At 48.6% G+C, this 18,259-nt stretch overlaps 1 protein-coding gene across 4 annotated transcripts in view; it reads left to right on the plus strand.

Moving 5' to 3' along the window:
* Nucleotides 1–18,259, plus strand: part of SMCO4 (single-pass membrane protein with coiled-coil domains 4) — a 59,698-nt gene that overhangs the window by 10,431 nt on the left and 31,008 nt on the right. The window contains exon 1 of one of the 4 annotated variants that reach the window (XM_070426897.1): nucleotides 5,789–5,871. The exons of 1 other annotated variant lie outside the window; for it this stretch is intronic. Coding sequence is in view for 2 of the 3 variants with exons in the window: in XM_070426894.1 (XP_070282995.1) it covers nucleotides 6,185–6,230 (46 nt within the window). In the remaining variant the exon portion in view is untranslated. Of the gene's footprint in view, nucleotides 1–5,788; nucleotides 5,872–6,181; nucleotides 6,231–12,009; nucleotides 12,051–18,259 lie in introns of those variants that run through there. 2 more of the 4 variants (XM_070426894.1, XM_070426896.1) reach the window with 2 other exon arrangements.

Consider the following 18,259-nt stretch of genomic DNA (forward strand, 5'->3'; position numbering starts at 1 on the left):
CCCTGAGGAGCACTTAGTGCCTGGAGGGGCTCAGTATTATTTATCGAACAAACACACAAAGTCCCGTTTCAGTTCTGGTCCTGGCTCTTCTGTCTCTGAGCAGAGTTAGGATATCAGCCTCTCAGTTTTGCCCTCTGTGGAATGGGTATAGCACCCCTGCCTCCCTCCCCATCTTACCCTCATTCACCACCAAAATTCATTCAGCATTTACTTAGCGCCTACTGGTGCCAGACACTGTTCTCTGAGTTGGTCACTCTGTACTGAACAGTTGAAGCCCAGGTCAGTTTCTTCTGGAGTTTATTTTCTAGGGAGGGGCGACAGAGAGTAAGTGAAAGTCATGGTATGTGTGTGCATTTCCTAGGGCTCCCGTGACAAAGGACCACACACCGGATGGCTTAAACAGCAGAGGCACCTTCTCTCCCGGTCTGGAGGCTCTGAGGGAGCATCTTCCGGTGCCCTCTCCTAGCTTCTGGTGGCTGCGGCAGTCCTTGCTGTTCTTAGCGTGTGGCAGCCTAGCTCTGCTCTCCGCCTTGGTCATCGCATGGCCTTCTCCCTGGGTCTCTCTCTAATTTTCTTTTAAGGACTCCTCCGTTCCTGGATGAGGGCCCGCTCTATTCCATTGTGTCCTCATCCTAACTAATTATATCTGCAAAGACCCTGTATCCAAATGAGGTCACATTCCACGGCGGTGTGCTTGAGCCCCACCTGCATCCTGGCTACATGGCTCTGCTCCTCCCAGGACCACGGACAAATGGCTTTCTGGGGACACTGTTCAGTCCAGCACAGCATGTGAGGTGGGGATGAACAGCAGGGGACCGTGCCGGGGCAGAGGTGGGGTGGGAGGTGTTGGGAGGTGATCAGGGCAGGCCTTGCTCAGTGTTTGAGCTTCCATCTGGAGGAGGGGAGTGGGGACAAAGCCGCGTGTGGAGGGAGAGCATGGTAGGTAGAGGCCTTGAGGTGGGCATATGCAACTGCCGGGATGGTGTAGGGACAGCGTGGTTGAAGTCGTGTGTGTTGTGTGTGTGTGTGTGTGTGTGTGAGATATGAGGTCCCAGAGGTATGTGAGGGGGTCAGGGATCAAGTCGGTCCTTGCCAGTCTTTGAGAAGACTTAGGTGGGAGCTGCTGCTCTCTCTGGCTGTGAGCACGAGTGGAAAGTGAGACCAGCTCATTAAGCATTTTTTTTCTGTTCAGATGTCCATTCTGGCACTGCGCGTGCCCCGTAGATATTTTTGCAGCCCCTGTCTCTCTGCAGTTTGTTGTTGTTAATCCTCACCTGAGGATATTTTCCCCCCCATTGCTTTTTACAGTGGAAGGGAGGGGGAGAGACAGAGAGAGAGAAACATCCATGTGAGAGAGACACACTGATTGGTTGCCCCCCGCAGGCACCCTGATTAGGGTCAGGGATCACTCCTGCAACCGAGGTACGTGTACGTGCCCTTGACCGGGAATCAAACCCCTGACCCTTCAGTCCTCAGGCCGACGCTCTAACCACTGAGACAGATCGGCCAGGGTTGCTGTTTTTTCTTAAAGGTTAGTGCTCAGTGGACCCTTAATCCACTACCCTTTTCCGTCTGTTCTCTCTCCTTCTAGAATCTAGATGCCTTTTCACTCACCCACCTCCCCACACTTAAACCACAAGCGTGAAGAAGAGAAAGTAGGTGGGCAGGCTTCGGGGGGCCGGGACTGCCAGGACGCCCAGCGCGAGCCGCCGCCCTGCTCCCAGCCGCGTGTTCTCCTCCAGCCCTGGGCCTGCCTGGTGGACAGGGCGCCTGTGGGTACGGAGTTTACCACCCGCCAGATTGAGGAAATCTGGTCAGTGTGTGAGTCGATGCATTCAGCTCTCCAGGTCCTGCTGTGGCTGAAGTCACTCTGCCGTGGAAAGAGTTGAGTCAGCTCCCAGGGGCAGCAGCCACACTTGGCCTTGAAAATGCGGGGCAAGGAGGGACGTCCACAAGTGCCTGCCCAGAGACCGAGGGAGCGGCTGTGCGGTCACTGTACAGGGCCCGGCGCCCTCTCTCCCCTGCCCGCTTTGTAACCGACCTGCACAGTGTTGCACAGTGTTGTTCCCTTTTGCCAAAACCCTTAGGCCTGTGGGCTGAGTATCACTCACAAAGCAGGCACGCCAGGCGGTGGCTCGCCCTTAGCCGCCTGGCCCGGCAGTCGGAGGCCTGTGCTGGTTTGGTTTGCGTGGTTGCTGTGGGGATCATAAATTTCAGATTCCTTGGCGTCAGAGCTGAAGGGAAATCTCCTTATCCGGCTGACATTTAATTTCCTCTTTGGGCCTCAAAGGGAAAGGGCCTGACGTGTTTGAGATTAGAGCTCGGAGACGTGGGCCGTGGGTGGCCTGCCTCCAGGCCCTCTCCCTGCCTGCACCGACTAGGCTAGCGCCAGGAGCGCCCACTGAGGGCGGCGGTGTGGGAGGCCACTGGCACTGTCACCCCTCTGGGGGGCACCGCTTTAGAATGTAATTATGTGTAAGCGGAGATGGAAATAGACTTCTCCAGCCAGGGGCTGGGAGCCGGGAGCCGGGAGCCGGGAGCAGCTGCTCTTCGGAAGGATTTCAGGGAATTGCCTTTGGGAGCCACTCACTTATCCTCACACCACCTCGCCCCCCCCCCCCCCCCGGCGCCCCCCCCCCAACCAAAACACACAGCCATACGAAATGAAAGTTGTAAAGACTGTTCCTAGCTAGAAAATGAGCATTAACAGAGTGATTTGTGAGTTTGTAATTCCTTCTCCAGAGTTATTTCTGGGCGTGTCCCCCCCCCCCCCCCCCCCCCCCCCCCCGGCCCCACACACCGAAGTGCTTCCTGAGAGGAGCTGCCTTTGAACTGGGCAGCCCGCTCTGCCAGATGATACGGAAGTTTTGATGCAGGGAGGACCCCCAGGGGTCTGTGGAGTCTGGTCTTGTTAGAGGCCTCGCCCAAGAGTGGGAGCCAGACGGGATGCCAAGTGTTTCCATAAAACACCTCCGTTCCTGGGTCAGGCGGCCTTTGTTTCTGTGCTTAACAAAGAAATACTTGTTGATGGGCAGGATCTATGGATGTGGGCCCCTGGTGCCCAGCAGGCAGCATGCTGGGAGTTAGCGCCCTGAGAGCTCAGTCCTCTGGCCCCGTATGAGGACTGGTCACCTCGCTGTGACCTTGGGGAAGTCATTGGCCTCCCTGGGCCTCAGTTGTCATGTCATCTTTAACGGGGGCCGGATGAGATGCTCCCTGTCCACTCTGTGCCCAGTCCCCTGGTCACAGTGGAACCTCCTGAGGGCAGTGGGGGACATGAGCCCTGTCCTGTGGAGCCTGACACATGCAGAGCAGACCCCACAGAGCATCCGCCTTCTGGGCCAACTTTGATGGGGAAAGGAGGAGCAGGTGGTGGGGGATTTGGCCTAAATCTCCATCCTGGCCATGGAGGAGGTGCCTCCAGTTGTTCAACGTGAGCTCCTTGTTCCCGTCTCAGGTTTCATGCAACTTCTTATTCTTGCCTTGAACAGAGTCCCTTTATTTCTGTTGTTGTGAGAATTGTTTTTGCAATTACTGGCAAGGCAGAAAAGCAGTGGATCATTACTATAAAATTGTATGTACATTACGTTCCCAATTTAAGAAATGTCTGTGCATGGGAAAAAGTACTGTAAAGAATTTAATTTCAGTGACTACCTCTGGATTTTGGTACCACAGGAGATTTTTTTAATCTTTATACTAGAGATCCGGTGCACGAAATTCGTCCACGGGTAGGGTCCCTAGGCCTGGCCAACGATCAGGGCTGATCTGTGGGGTGACCAGCAGAGTGATTGGGGGGGCTTCGCTGGTACCTGTCTTGGCCGGCCTGTCGCTGCCTGCTCACCAGCTCCCCCCCCCCCCGCCCCCCCCCCCCCCTGCTGCCACCGCCGGTCACTTCCCTCAGCAGGGCAACCGGTGGGGCGATTGGGGGGGGGTCCTCACTGGCACCTGCCTTGGCTGGCAGCAGCTCCTGTGTTGAGTGTCTGCCCCCTGTTGGTCAGTGCATGTCATAGTGACCAGTCATTCCACCGTTTAGTCAATTTGCATATTAGGTTTTTATTCTATAGGATAGGATTTTTCACCACTTTCTACATTGATTATGTATAGCCTTTATATATAAAACAATTAAAATTACTTTAAATAATAAATAGCTACTTATTAGGATTTAATATGTGCTAAATAATGTTAAGAACTTGCCACTACAATGCCTTATTTAATCTTTACTATGAATCTGTGAGATCCTTTTTTAAATCTGAATGTTAACTTATTTTTATTGTGCTAAAATATACATAGCATAAAAGTTACCCTTTAACCATTTTGTGTAGTTCTGTGCATTAAATACATTCTTTGTGAAGTCCTTTTTTAAAACTCCTTGGAAGCTGAAACTTAGAAAAACAGAGTTGTTTGCCTGAGATCACTGAGAGTAAGTAGTTTCAGAGACAGGATTTGAACCCAGAACGCAGAAACTCAGAGATCTGGGCTCTCCGGTTGTGATGGTTGGAGTCCATGATTACTTACCCTGCCCGCGCTCACCACTTGATTGCAGGAAGCTAGTTGCTAGTGTGTCTCCTTTGAGAGTTCTAGGGTTGGGCTTTGTGTGTATGTCAGTGAGTGATCAGCCCGGCTTGGGAGACATGGGTGCTGCCTGCTGATGGGCACCGGGGTTGATGACTGTGTGCTCCTGTTTCTGTGACGAAGGTTGAAGTGTGTGGGCTGCTGGGAAGGGTTGTGTGTTAGAGTTCTGTCTCTGGAGGTGTTCAGCAGTGGGGCGCAGCGGAAGGAGCCGTGGCCTAGAGCTTAGATACCTGGCTATGTCAGATCTGGGTGTACTCTGCTGGGGGACTTCAGCGTAGGGATGGGGAACGTCTAGCCTGCAGTCCGTATAAGGCCTGCACAATCATTTGGTCTGGCCCTGCCAAGGCATTAGGGGTGAGTTAATTAAATGTTTGACGAAATATAGCAGGTAATTTTTAAGTTGATAACTTTGTGTGACTCGAGAATGATGTTATAAATATCCAAATGTCCCTTGGCACATAAAAGGTTCCCCACCCCTGCTTTAGAGAAAGGCCTGAATTAGGTCTGTGCTTTAGTCCTGATCTTACCGTGTGGGTAGACACGCTTTGGCCTCGGTTTCCTCGTTTCTAAGTGGGGGATAAAAATGCTTGCCCTACTTGCCTCCCACAGTTGTAGATGATTACGTGTCATGATGTGGGCGAGAGTGCTAGGTAAACTAAAGGGCTGCCATGCACGTTTCTGTGATGGGAATTTTGCGTGTACAGTGGTGGAACGTGGAGCAACTGGGGCTGACCTCAGAGACTCGAGGAGGATGGATCTGGAAGTGAAGAGCAGCAGGTTTGCTTTGTTTTGCCTTTCCCATCAGCTCACTTCCCCCACCATGGTTTGGTTGGTGCAGTGTTCCCTTGTCTACCTGTTAGAATGCTCTGGGATTTACTCGAACGTGAACCTGCCAAAGTCCTTGGATTCACCCTCCTGAAGACTCGCATCTCCGTGGTGAAATGAATGGTAACGTGGGCATGATTTTGTAGCTGTGTGGCAGTTGGAAGTATGCCGTATATTCCCCTGGTCTCGCCCCTCTTCCTTGTCTTTATAGCAAACATCAGTCTGTCTCTTCTTAGTCTCCATTGTTGAGTAGCCAAGCGTGCGAGTGGGCTGGGATCTGGAGGACGCACTGGTGAGGGCAGGAGCTCACGTTCTCACAGTCAACCTGGTGTTTGATTCTCATCGCACCAAGACACCGTGGAATATTAAGATCAAGAAGCCAGGGTCTCAGCTCTCGGGAACCCACTGTTCTAGGGGGAAGATGCATAAGAAGCCTAAAAAGTGACTGTCCTGAGACTGTAGCCTTCAGTCTAAGTGAGTGAAAACGCATCTTCGGGGCTGGTCAGAGGTAATGAGTTGTTAGTGTGGCTTCTGTGACTTATTGTTAAAAAACACCGTTTGAATCAGCTGTTTTAAAGCTGGGGTTTCTGTCTAGCTACTCCGAGATCATTTTTGAGTCATCACTGTTTCAGTGCACGTTTCATCTGACCCAGAAGGCCAGGGGTCCTGGGCAGGGCCCTGCTGCAGCCACCCTGCCTCGCCGCCCCCTGCCTTTGGCTTTGAGAACGGTACTCGAAGGCTAAGTAGGTCATGGATATCTATTTTGAAACGAGTGTGGCCGGGCTGCATGGACATTGAATTTCCGGATCCTGTTGGACTCGTTTGCCCAGAAGGTTGGTGGCAAGGCTCTCTGACTGGTCGTGTGGTGTATTTATAAAGTGTGAGAGAGTGGCGGTAACGAGACACTCTCTTTCCCTGTTGGGAGAGCCGGAGGTGGAGAGCTAGCTCTCGGAATCCTCCGGGAGGCGGGCGAGTGTAGTTCCTCCACTGCTTCCTGGGGTTTCCTGAGAATTCTTGGTCCTCACTAACTTCACGAAACCTTTTTCTTCTAAGGAATCACATTGATTTCTACCCAGAGGAGGTTGGCTACAGCTTATGTTTGTATAGTTGGTGGTGGCTGGTTTACTGTGTTGATCCTTTTATATACAGTTTCTCATTTAGTCCTCAGAACCTTGGAAATGGGATTATTGTCTGCGTTACAGGTGAAGAAGCAGAGTCAGAAGGTTCCGTGATGTGCCCACCAGCTGAGTGTGCAGGTAGCAGAGCCAGAGATTTGAACACAGGTCCTTGTGAGCAGACTCTGCCTTCTGTCCCCCATCCTCCAGGTCCTCAGGGAGCCCTAGGGTTGGAAGACGCCTTGGCTGGAAATGGGGAGCAGGGTTGCAGCTCCTGGGCCTGAGGAGAGGTGGGACCTTCCTCTCAGAGGAGGCAGCTGTGGGTGTTGGGGATGCAGGTCCCCAACGCACAGGGGCTTCTGGGTGGCGCTGGAGCTGTATTTTCGGCTCTCACTCTGGGATAGCTGGACCACAGAATTCTGTTTTTGCTCATTGTTGCATTTTCCTGTTCTCTAGGTGTTCTTGCCTCCATCCGTGGGTGAGTGCAGTGGGGTGGCGAGACCCATGAGCTGGTGTAGGTGGTGATGGAGGCATTTTAACCACGTCCTCCATCCTCCATATGCACCGGCTGTCGACCGGAATGTTCTTCAGTACTCTGCTTGCCCTACATTTTTGAGGGGTGAACACAGGGTTTGGGGTGGGTGTTGGCTTTGTCTTTCTCTGCAGTTTCTTTCCCCTCAGTTCCTTAGGGAGTGCCGGCTGCTGCCCACGGTCCTTTATGTTTGCTGGCGAATCAATTTGAGGGGCTTTGCACAGGCATTGCCTCACCTGCAGGCCCAGCAAGCCACCGTCACCCCCATTTTCCACATGGGGACCCTTAAGGGACAGCACAGACCTGAGACTTTTAGGCTCCTCAGGAAGCTTCGTGAACAAGGCCAGAGCAGGTGTCTACTTAGAATCGGTTGTATTCTGAAAGTGAAAGAATGCCCTCTTCAGTCGCCCTCTGTGCCGACTGGTACCCAGGGGGGTTCGAGGTCAGGAGGCCCGGGACCCATTCTGGTTCCCCTCCCAGCCGTTTCCTCTCTGAGTCTGCATCCTATAAATTGGGGGTAATAATAATATCGAAAGGAGCTTTGTGTGGTAAGATGTAAATCAGACAAGAGATATAAAATCACCCAGGACTCGGTGAATGGGTGCGTACTTTCTGTCTTTATTTTAAAACACCGTGACTTGGCGATCATGGATGTCAGCTACGGAAGCGGAGGCCGGAGAAATTCCCCAAGGGCCTTGGTAACTGAGCTCTCCTGCAAATGCAAGCAGAAGAGGAGGACAATGCGTAAAGAACTGCGAAGAACCCTTGTTTTAGCTGGAATCTCTCCAGGGTTTTCCCCCTCTTTTGGGTTTGGGGTGGAGTAGCAGGTATTTGCTTCCTTTGCCGGGAACCAGAGCTCTGTGAAGTCTGTGTTAGTCACGTGGCCACTCTCAAGTGTCCAGGCCCAGTATTTTCAAAGAAATGAACAACTACTAAAACAGGATTTGAGAAATGGAGGTATTTATTTTTATTTTCTTTATTGATTAAGGTATTACATATGTGTCCTTATTCACTCCCCCCCATTGCCCCCGCCACCCCCCTCTCATGCCCTCACCCCACTGGTGTCTGTGTCCATTAGTTATGCTTATGTGCATGCATACAAGTCCTTTGGTTGATCTCTCTCCCTTATCCCCACCCTCCCCTGCCTTCCCTCTGAGGAGAAACGGAGGTATTTTAAATGTGCCTATTGGACACTTTTAGCACATGCATGTACAATGATTATGTAATTATCTTGAGAAGACTTTAAAGTCTAAATTTCAGGCCTTCTGGCCTCGCCTCGGGAAGGCCTACTCAAGTGTGCAGCACATTCCGTTTCTGACCACCTAATGGGAGGCCTTCCCTCCCACCCTGCCTCCCTCTCTTGTAGGTTTGAGTCTGGATGAGTAGAGGCAAGTTCCATAGGAACCCAGGAAAGTAACCAGTGATTTTTGATCCTTGGGGATTCCAATTTTGTGTATATTTGCCATGTGACCTTGAGCAATGAAGTTTACCTCTGGCCTCAAGGAACTTATAGTCTTATCAGGGAGGTGGACCTGGAGTTGTGAGAGTCCTAATATGGGTGTGGGTGCAGACAAGGGTGCTTTTCTTCCTGCGTTCTAGATTAGAAATTTGCAAGCTGTGGTTTCCTACCAGGAGGATCACAAATAGGATTAAGGACTAGACTTTGCAGCGTGAGCCGCTCTCTCCTTGGGCTCCCAGTATTCAGTGACACCTTCTGGCACAGTGAGTGACAGGTGCCTGTTCACCTGTCCCTCTGCCCAGCTTGACGGCAAGCTCTGCAGGGCAGGGACTTGGCCTGTGCCCCGTTATATAGGTATCCTATGTGTTTTACTTTTATGTGGAACACAGCTGATACATACATAAAACATGGAAGGAGTTGGGATCACTTACCGTGGTGGAAAGAAGGCTGTGAGTGGATTGATGGCAACCACAGCCATCCCCCCTCCCCCCCAAGAATTGTCTGTCAACCACCAGGGTATATTGAGAGCCGTGTGGGGCCAGGGGGCCTGAAAGTCCCCTCCCCTGCAGGCCTGTCCCAGAAACCAGGCTCAATTCTCTTTTGTACCCCATGCCTTAGCGCCTCTTCGGGGGAAAACAGGAATAGCTACCAGGTGGGTGCTTTGTAACAAGCCCAAGGGGTGAGTGGTATCATCTCCAATTTCACAGGCCAAGATCTGGAGCAGTCACCTCGCTAGCATGCAGGTGAGCCAGTCAGCATTTGAACACAGGTCTGCAATTCCACTTCCAGGGCCTTAACTAATGTGATACGCTGCTGCCTCTGCCCTGAGGACCAACCCAGCTGTACACATTTAATTAACCTGATAGCCCAAGAAACTTAAATTAGATCTAAGGATGAACTTCCTGACACCTAAGAAAAAAAAATTAAAGCTAAAACCGGGTATTCTAGAGCAGGCCTCTTTAAGCTGTCATCACAACCTGCAGTTACAGAATTAATTTGTGGGTGGACACGTTAAAAAGAAAGAAAAAGGGGACAGGATAAAAAATATTAGTACATCATCACTCATGGTAAGACTTGGTGTGTGTGTGTGTGTCCTGGATCACGATGGAAATATATTTCTGACTGTGGGTTATGGTCAAACATGTCCTAGAGAGAAAGAGATTATGGCAGGGGTCCTCAAACTTTTTAACCAGGGGCCAGTTCACTGTCCCTCAGACCGTTGGAGGGCTGGACTAGAGTTTAAAAAAAAACTATGAGCAATTTCCTATGCACACTGCACATATCTTATTTTGAAGTAAAAAACAAAACGGGAACAAGTACAATATTTGTATTTGCATGTGGCCCGAGGGCCGTGGTTTGAGGACCCCTGGATTATGGTTTAGATCGATGTCGGTTAGATTGTCAAGTCCTTGGAGGCAGGGATCTGTTCTCTCTTCCTTTTGATGTTCCCTCCATCCTGAGCCCAGTGCTGAGTACATGGTTGGTCCGTGGGTCTGCTGGGCGAACTTCAGACTGGGAGATGTCACCACACATCCTGCCTGTGCTCCCAGGGACGTGAGAGTGGGGGTCTCTCCCACGCTCTGTGAGGAAAGAGAGAGAGAGAGAGAGGCAGCCTGTGTGTGCTCGTTGAGAGTTTGGGCTTTGAAGTCTGAGGGACCAGGTTTGAGTTCTGTGTGCAGCATCCAGGTGCGTGGCTTTGGGTACGTTCCTTAACCCCACTCAGCCTCACTCTCTCCCTCGATAAGCTGGGTGTAAGGAGGCACCACCTCAGGGCTGCTGCCCGGGTTAGAGGAGCTAACTCCAGGTACGTGCCTTCAGCACAGTGCTCGGCATCTGATAAGCTGCCAGGAAGCATTATCTGCTGCTCTTGTTTTTATGATTAATCTTCAGAGTGATTAAGTGACTCATGCCAGGTCACTTCCAGAGCCCTAGTTCTGTGATGGTCATAGATCTTGAACTGAACTAGAAGCTGGAACCTGTGGTTTGGTTGTGAGTGAAAGGAAGTGAATGTTGCAGTGGAGCAGGTGTCTGTGCGCTGAGGGGGACGTTCTGGTTTTGTAGGTGAGAGAAGCAAAGCAGCTTCCTTATGTAGTGAGAGAGAGGACTACCAGGTGCTTTTTATTTTATCAGAAAACAACAGTTTCAGTTTAATGTGGGTGTTTTTTTAAACCACAATTTAAAACAAAGCACAACTGTTTCCTGAAACTGAACATAACTATGTGTATGATTAACCTGGTGATGTGTCCAGCACAGTAATATTTCTAGTGGAAGCTCCAAGATCTGGTAAATACTGATTCTGAAATCACCAACTGGGCCTAGCAGCACCGTTATCCAGTCAGAATTAACTATGTGAAAACAAATATGTGACATGTTGAAGGTGCAAGACTCTGGACATGAGATGCTGGACAGAATCCCAAAGAGACCTGGGTTTTGGCATGAATGCCTCATTTTCAAGTCTGAGTCTGTTCAGCCCTGTGGTCTAGGCTGGGCAGTCTTCAGCCTTCTTTCTCCCTGGTTAACAGAGATTTTTGTTCTTCATATCCCTTCGTTCTGATTGTTTTTGCATCTTGGAAGGGAAAGGTGGAAGGCACTAAAAATTATCCCACGATGGATAATTTTTTAACATGAAGTGGGATCTGGTTTACACTGTAGTTGAAAAGGTGACTTTCTCCCTCGATTGGAAAAAGTCGAGTACAGTGGCTAAGAGCACAGACTTTAGCTAGACCGAGGTTTCCATCTGCCTGTGCTGCCCTAATTTCTTCAGCTTTATTGCATTATAATTATCAAATAGCAATTGTATGTGTTTAAAGAATACAACATGATGACTTGAAATAGTTATACATTGTAAAGTGATTACCACAATCAAGTTAATTAACACATGCATCACCCCACACAGCTACCACTGTGTATGTGTGTGTGGTAAGAACATTTAAGATCTGTCTTAGCAAATTCCAGGTACACAATACAGTATTATTAACTGTAGTCACCATGCTGTACATTTCATCCCCAGGGCTTATTCATCTTATAACGGAGAACTTAATCATCTTAAAATTGAAAGTTTGTGCTTCTTGTCCATCATCTTGCTATTCCTCTCCACCCTGCCCCCCAGCTCCTGGCAACTACCATTCTATCCTCTGCTTCTGTGAGTTTGACTTTTTTTTTAATATATATATATTTTTAATATATTTTTATTACTGATTTCAGAGAGGAGAGAGGGAGAGAGAGAGAGAAACATCAATGATGAGAGAGAATCATTGATTGGCTGCCTCCTGCACACCCCCTACTGGGGATCGAGCCCGCAACCCAGGCATGTGCTCTGACCGGGAATCGAACCGTGACCTACTGGTTCCTAGGTCGACACTCAACCACTGAGCCATGCCGGCCGGGTGAGTTTGACTCTTTTAGATTCCACCTATTTGTGATATCATATAGTATTTGTGTTGTTGTTGTATTTTTTGTATCTGGCTTATTTGACTTAGCATTATGGTCTCCAGGTTCATCCATGTTGCAAATCTGCCTGTGCTTCTAATGAGCTGTGTGACTTTGGGTAAGTGGCTTCACCATTCTGCACCCCATTCTGTGAAATGGGCTCATAATAATACCACTACTGTATCGTTTGTGGAGAATTAAATGGGATAATACATGTAAAGCCCTCATTGTAATGCCTGCTTATGAGTTCTTCAGCACATGGGAGCTATCATCATCATCTTCATCATCATCATTATTCATGTTGTTAGTGGAAGGCTTTCCAGGAGACCAGGATTACAGACCTGGCTTTGCCATTGGTAACAGTGGGCCCTGGATATATTGCTGAACCTCTCTGACCCTCAGTATTATTTTCTCTAAAACAAGGGCGTGGCCCAGATGCTTCCGCCTCCTTTGAGCTCGAAAGCTCTGCTTGCGTTTGGTTTTTTATCTGGTCCGAGGGTTGTGATGCTGGCTGCCCGGAGGCTGAGATCCCACTTTGTGTTAAGGACCCATACCTCTTCCCTATGCAGCCCTCTGCCCTACGCAGCCCTCTGCCCTACGCAGCCCTCTGCCGGATGCTAATCCTGATAGCCTTTGTTTTTCTTTCCTTGAATTTATATTCTCAGTGTCTCCCTTTCTCTAGCCTCTGCCCAATGACTCCTCATGCTTTTATGTATATTTTCTAGTATATTCAGACCACAGATATGCCCAGTGGGCTGGACTTAAATCTGGGTTTGGCAGAACCTCGCACGTAGGGGATGTTACAAATAAGGAAGATTGCATCACTTTGTGTTGGTTTTTTAATCATGTCCGTGTTTGTCCTTATCACACTCAGCCCAAGCACGGAGGGCTGCCTGCATCGGAGGCTGAGCAGGGAGAATCATTCAGGAGAAAGGAATGACTTTTAAATTTGTAATAAGCTGCTTTCTCACTCTGTTTCCGTCCTGGCCTTTGGTTTTAGTTTGAACCTTAAAGGGCTGATCTCAGGGTAATTTTTTAGGTTGCATGTGTATCTTTACTCGCCACCCCTTTTGCATAAACTGAGGTGTGAGCTCATCTCTGGCCTGCTGCTGGTATTTCGGGCTATCATCTTGTTCTCGGGGACAGGCGTGCAGGACGAATTAATTGAGTTGTTTTCAGCCCGCTTCCTGCCTAATCGAACACCTGCCCGGTGAATGCTGCCAGCACGCCTGCCTGTACCTGATTTGTCAGCCGTCCCTGTCATGTTGGTGTCTCACTGGTATCAGAAGAGTCAGGGTTGTCATTTGTAGTTAGCTTACCGTGTCCTTCAGAGAACTGTTTTATCCTTCACTTAATTTAAAGGTGCTGATGCGTCCTTTTCGGTACAGTCCCTCTGCATTCCCATCTTGTCGCTGTCCTCCCAGGTAACCTCATTGGTGATGGGCAGCCTCATGAAAGCTGCTGAAAGACCAGATACAGAGAGAGTGTGTGCACCCTGGATTGCGCTCATGCTTGCCTCGCTCTCCCTTGGGCCAGACTAAGTTTCTTTTTATTTTTTTTTTCCAGGCTTAAGTTTCTAGTAAGTCATTCTTAAAGTAATGCACATGGTTTAGAGCTGATTAGAAATATTCTTTTATGGGAATGGACACAAATTTTGTTTTTGGGGAAGACGTTGCTTATATTAGGTTCATAGCAGAAGATACAGATTTCCTTCGCACCCCCTGTCATTCCCTCTCCCACTTGCCTCCCCCAATGTCAACATCCCCCACCCCAGTGGTGTAGTTGGTAAAATGGATGAACCTACCTTGACACATCACAATCACCCAGAGTCCCTAGTTTGCATTAGGGTTCGCTCTTGGTGGTGTACATCCTGTAGGTTTGGACACGTGTGACATGTATCCATCAGGATGGGATCATACATAGTGTTTTCACTGCCCTGAAATCCTCAGTGCTCTGTTCATTCTTCCCATCCCCAGTGCCTGGCAGCCTCTGATATTTCACTGTCTCCTTAGTTTGCCTTTTCTAAAATGTCATACAGTTGGACTCATATAGTATGTAGCCTCCTCAGATTGGCTTTTTTTACTTAATAATGTACATTAAGGTTCTTCTGTGTCTTTTCATGGCTTGATAGCTCATTTCTATTTAATGAAGAACAATATTCCATTGTGGATGTACCACAGTTTCTTTATCCATTCACCCACTGAAGGACATCTTGGCTGCTTCCAAATTTTGGCAGTTATGAATAAAACCGCTATGAACATTCATGCGCAGGTTTTGTGTGGACATACGTTTTCAGGCCTTTTGGGCACATACCAAGAAGCACAATTGCTGGGTCATATGGTAAGAGTATGTTTAGTTTTGTAAGAAATAGAGCCTCATTGTCTTCAAAAGTGACTGCACCATTCTGCATTCCCACCAACAGTGAATGAGAGTTCCTGTTGCTCCACATCCTCCCAGCACTTGGTGTTGTCGGCGTTCTGGACTGTGCCCGTCCTAATAGGTGTAGGGTAGTGTCTCATTTTAATTTGCATTTTTCTGATGACCTATGAAGTGTGGCAAGCTTGCTTTTTAAACGGTGCTGTTTTTTTTTTTTTTGATGCTAGCAGCATGTCTTCCCAAAGAGAAACATGGTTTTAGTAGACATGAGAGCCAGAGCGGAGAATGCAGCCTTTCCTGATTCTGGTTCAGGGCCCTGCTGGTTCTTCTCAACTTTCTTTGGTTTAAAAGCCTTGTAGGCAGTCACATGGTTTTTAGTGAAGTCCTGTCTAGGTGTGACTTTGTTGTTAAAAACATTGTGGAGAGGCCCTGGGCGGGTTGCTCAGTGTGTTAGAGGGTTGTCCTGCTACATCAAGGTTCGGGTTCAATCCCTGATCAGGGCACATACAAGAAGCAACAAATGCATAAATAAGTGGAACAACAAGTCGATGTCTCTCTCTTCCCTTTTTCCCTCCCCCTCCCTCCCTCCCTCCCTCCCCCCCCTCCCTCCCTCCCTCCGTCCCTCACTGTCTTAGAAATCAATAAAAAATCACACACACACACACACACACACACATTTTTTCCCCCCTGGAGACACAGAAACCCTTGTTAATTATTTGGTAGAATTGCATATCTTAATTTTCTCTTCCTAGTGTTCTTGGCCTTTTAAAAATAACTATACTGCTTGGGTTCCTTCTGCCTGGGTTTGAACTTACTCAAAAATTGGGTGAGAGTAGAAAAATATATTTTTTAACTTCTTTGAGCTCACTTTGGTTTTACATTTTGCTTTCAGTTTTCTTTTCTATTTTCTTTGTAAAGTCTCACATTTTAAAAACATCTTAAAGGGCTCCTCAAAAAGTGAAACTCAGAATTAATTACCATAGGCGCTGGCAATTCCATCCTAGGCATATTTGCAAAAGGATTGAAAACAGGGACTCTAATCTTTGTGTACAGATGTTCATAGCAGCACTGTTCACAATACCCAAATGGAAACAGCCCAAATGTCCATCAGTTAATGAATGGATAAACAAAGTGCAGCGTGTCCGTACAATGGAATATTATTCAGCCATAAAAAGAAATGAAGTACAGATATATGCTACAGCCTGGATAGACCTTGAAAACACGATGCTACAAGTGAAAGAAGCCAAACACAAAGGCCACAAATTATGTGATTGCATTTATTTTCATTGTTTTTTAATGTATATTTTTTATTGTTGACAGTATTACAGATGTCTCCCATTTTCCCCCCTTTCACCCCTCTCTGCCCAGCCCCTACCCAGCCCCTCAGGTCTTCAGTACCCCTTTGTCTGTGTGCATGGGCTATGCATATAAGTATACAAGTTCTTTGGTTTATCTCTCCTCAGCCCCCCAATCCCACATCGAGGTATGTCAGTCTGTTCCATGCCTCCCTGCTTCGGGTCTTATTTTGTTCATTAGATTCTATGTGATTGCATTTATGTGAAATATCCAGAGTAGATAATCCATAGAGACAGAAAACACATGAGTGGTTGCCAGGGGCTGGGGGAGGGGAGCATGAGGATTGACCACTTAATGGTACGAGTTTTTTTGGGGGGGAGAGAGGGCTGGCGATGAAAATATTTTGGAACTAGATAGAGGCAGTAGTTGTACCACATTGTGAATGTACTGACTGACACTGAATTGAATACTTTACAAATGGTGCATTTATGTTATGTGAATTTTACTTCTGTTACAATCATTTTTTAAAAAGAATAGTTTATTGATGTTTAGAGAGAGCGAAAGGGAGGGAAATATCAATGTGAGAGTGTAACAGTGAGAGCACAACATTGGTTGGCTGCCCCTCCTGCAGGCACCCCACTGGGTGAGTTGGGGGGATGTGCCCTGACTGGGAATCCAACCAGCAAACCTTTGGTTCACTGGATGACTCCCAATTAACAGCCACACCAGCCAGGGCTATAGTCATTTAAAAAATGTTTTAATATATATATTTTTATTGACTTCAGAGAGGAAGGGAGAGGGAGAGAAAGATAGAAATATCAGCAATGAGAGAGAATCATTGATCAGCTGCCTCCTGCAGCATGTGCCTTGGACAGGAATCGAACCCGGGACCTTTCAGTCCTCAGGCTGACGTTCCATCCCCTGAGCCACACCGGCTAGGGCTACCATCAGTTTTTGAAGGGACAGCACATGAGTGTTTTTGCCAAGGGTGGCTTTTCCAGGGACACCATACAAGAGTTACTCTCCAGTGAGCCACTTTCATGTGGGTACAATGGAGGGTGCAGTCCCTGCCACCTCAGTGCTACCAGTCCCCAGGTGGAGAGTTAGCCCCTGACAGTCGCCTCCCCGCGCAACCAGTTCTTTCTTCTGTAAGAGGGTTTAAAAGCAGGCCGTCTGGGGTTGCTGTGAGCATGAGGAGAGCTCATGGGTAGAAAGTGCTGCGCACACTGTAAGTGCTTGCTACACATGAACCTTTATCTCTGGTCTGTGGAAGGAGAGAAGGCAATGGGCTCAGGGAGAGAAGCCAAGTGCTGGAGCTAGAGAAAGGGGGTGGGTTTCAGCCACATAGGCTTGGGTTAGACCTTTGAGAGAAGGTTCAACAAATTCTGTTTCCTAGATCCCTTTTGGAAGTCACCATAGCCGTGTGCAGCCAATGGAGCTGGCGAAAGTGAACGTCTGCTGCTAAAACACAGTATTTTTAGAGCACTTAGAACAGTGCCTTGGTGAGGGCTGTAGAAGCGTTTGACTAAATGAAGCCTCCCGAGGGAATTGTGCCAGTCTCAGCGAGGCAGTGAGGGGCACGGGAAGAGAGTCACCAAAGAACGTATATGCTCATGTGCGGAGCCCATGGACACAGACAGTAGTGTGGGGAAGGCCTGGGAGGGACGGGGGCTGGGTGGAGGGGGGCAAAGGAGGGGAGAGTGGGGGACATCTGTAATACTGTCAACAATCAAACAAGAAGAAGACTGGACCTAAGCAGAGGCTGCCTCGCTCAGCTGTAAGGGGCATCTGGGGAGGGCAGGGGCAGGGAGGCTGAAAAGGCTAGTCTGACTTTCATTGATGAAGAAATAACAGTTTTGATTTCTTGGCCCAGAATCGCAGCATGGAGAGAGCTAGTTTTAGGGTATTACTGGGATGTAAATGGGTATATTGATCTCTCCCTTTTCTAATTCTGTTTGCATTCAACATCTTTTCTGCATGATTAGCACCTTATTCTTTACTGGCTGTTCTTTACTGTTGTTACTTCACAATTTAGTGCCCAAACAATGCCAGCTGTGATGTAGAAAGAAGAGAGATTGCTGGACTCTGCGACTGAAGCGCGGTGGCTTTGCGGTAGTGTACACGAACTTCCACTTACTTTTATTATTTAATCTGTCCGGCCTCTTCCATCTTTTTGAACTGGCATCCCCCTATTCCCCTAGCCCTTCTGGGGGACTGCTTATCCTCTGACCACTCTTGGGGCCTGCCAGCTGTGGTTTCTGATTGGTCCCCTGTGCCAAAGGTGGACCCTTTCCTGACTTGGCTAGACAGGACACTCCTGAATTTTTAATTTATTTTTTAGTGAAAGGGAAGAATTTATTGTTAGGCCCCAGGTGTCTCAGTGACTTCAAGGATGTCATTGCAGCCATGTAATAGGATGTTAAAATGGGGCTTTTCCCTGCCTCTGATTTTACAGAGCCACAGGCACAGGGATGTCCTTTGTACACCAGAGTGAGTGTGAGGCAGCCTCCTATCTGCAAATTAAAAGGAAAAGCCCAGACTGGTTTTGCCACTTTTGGACCCCTTAGCCTGATCAGAGATAGTAAAGGAGGTGGGGGGGGGGGGGCGCGGGAGCCTTTAGACTGTGGAGAGGGGAGTGGATTTATGGAGATGTGT

Source organism: Myotis yumanensis, unplaced genomic scaffold (genome assembly GCF_028538775.1).
Source record: "Myotis yumanensis isolate MYYU_CA2020_CCGP unplaced genomic scaffold, mMyoYum1.0.hap1 SCAF_10, whole genome shotgun sequence".
Taxonomy (NCBI): domain Eukaryota; kingdom Metazoa; phylum Chordata; class Mammalia; order Chiroptera; family Vespertilionidae; genus Myotis; species Myotis yumanensis.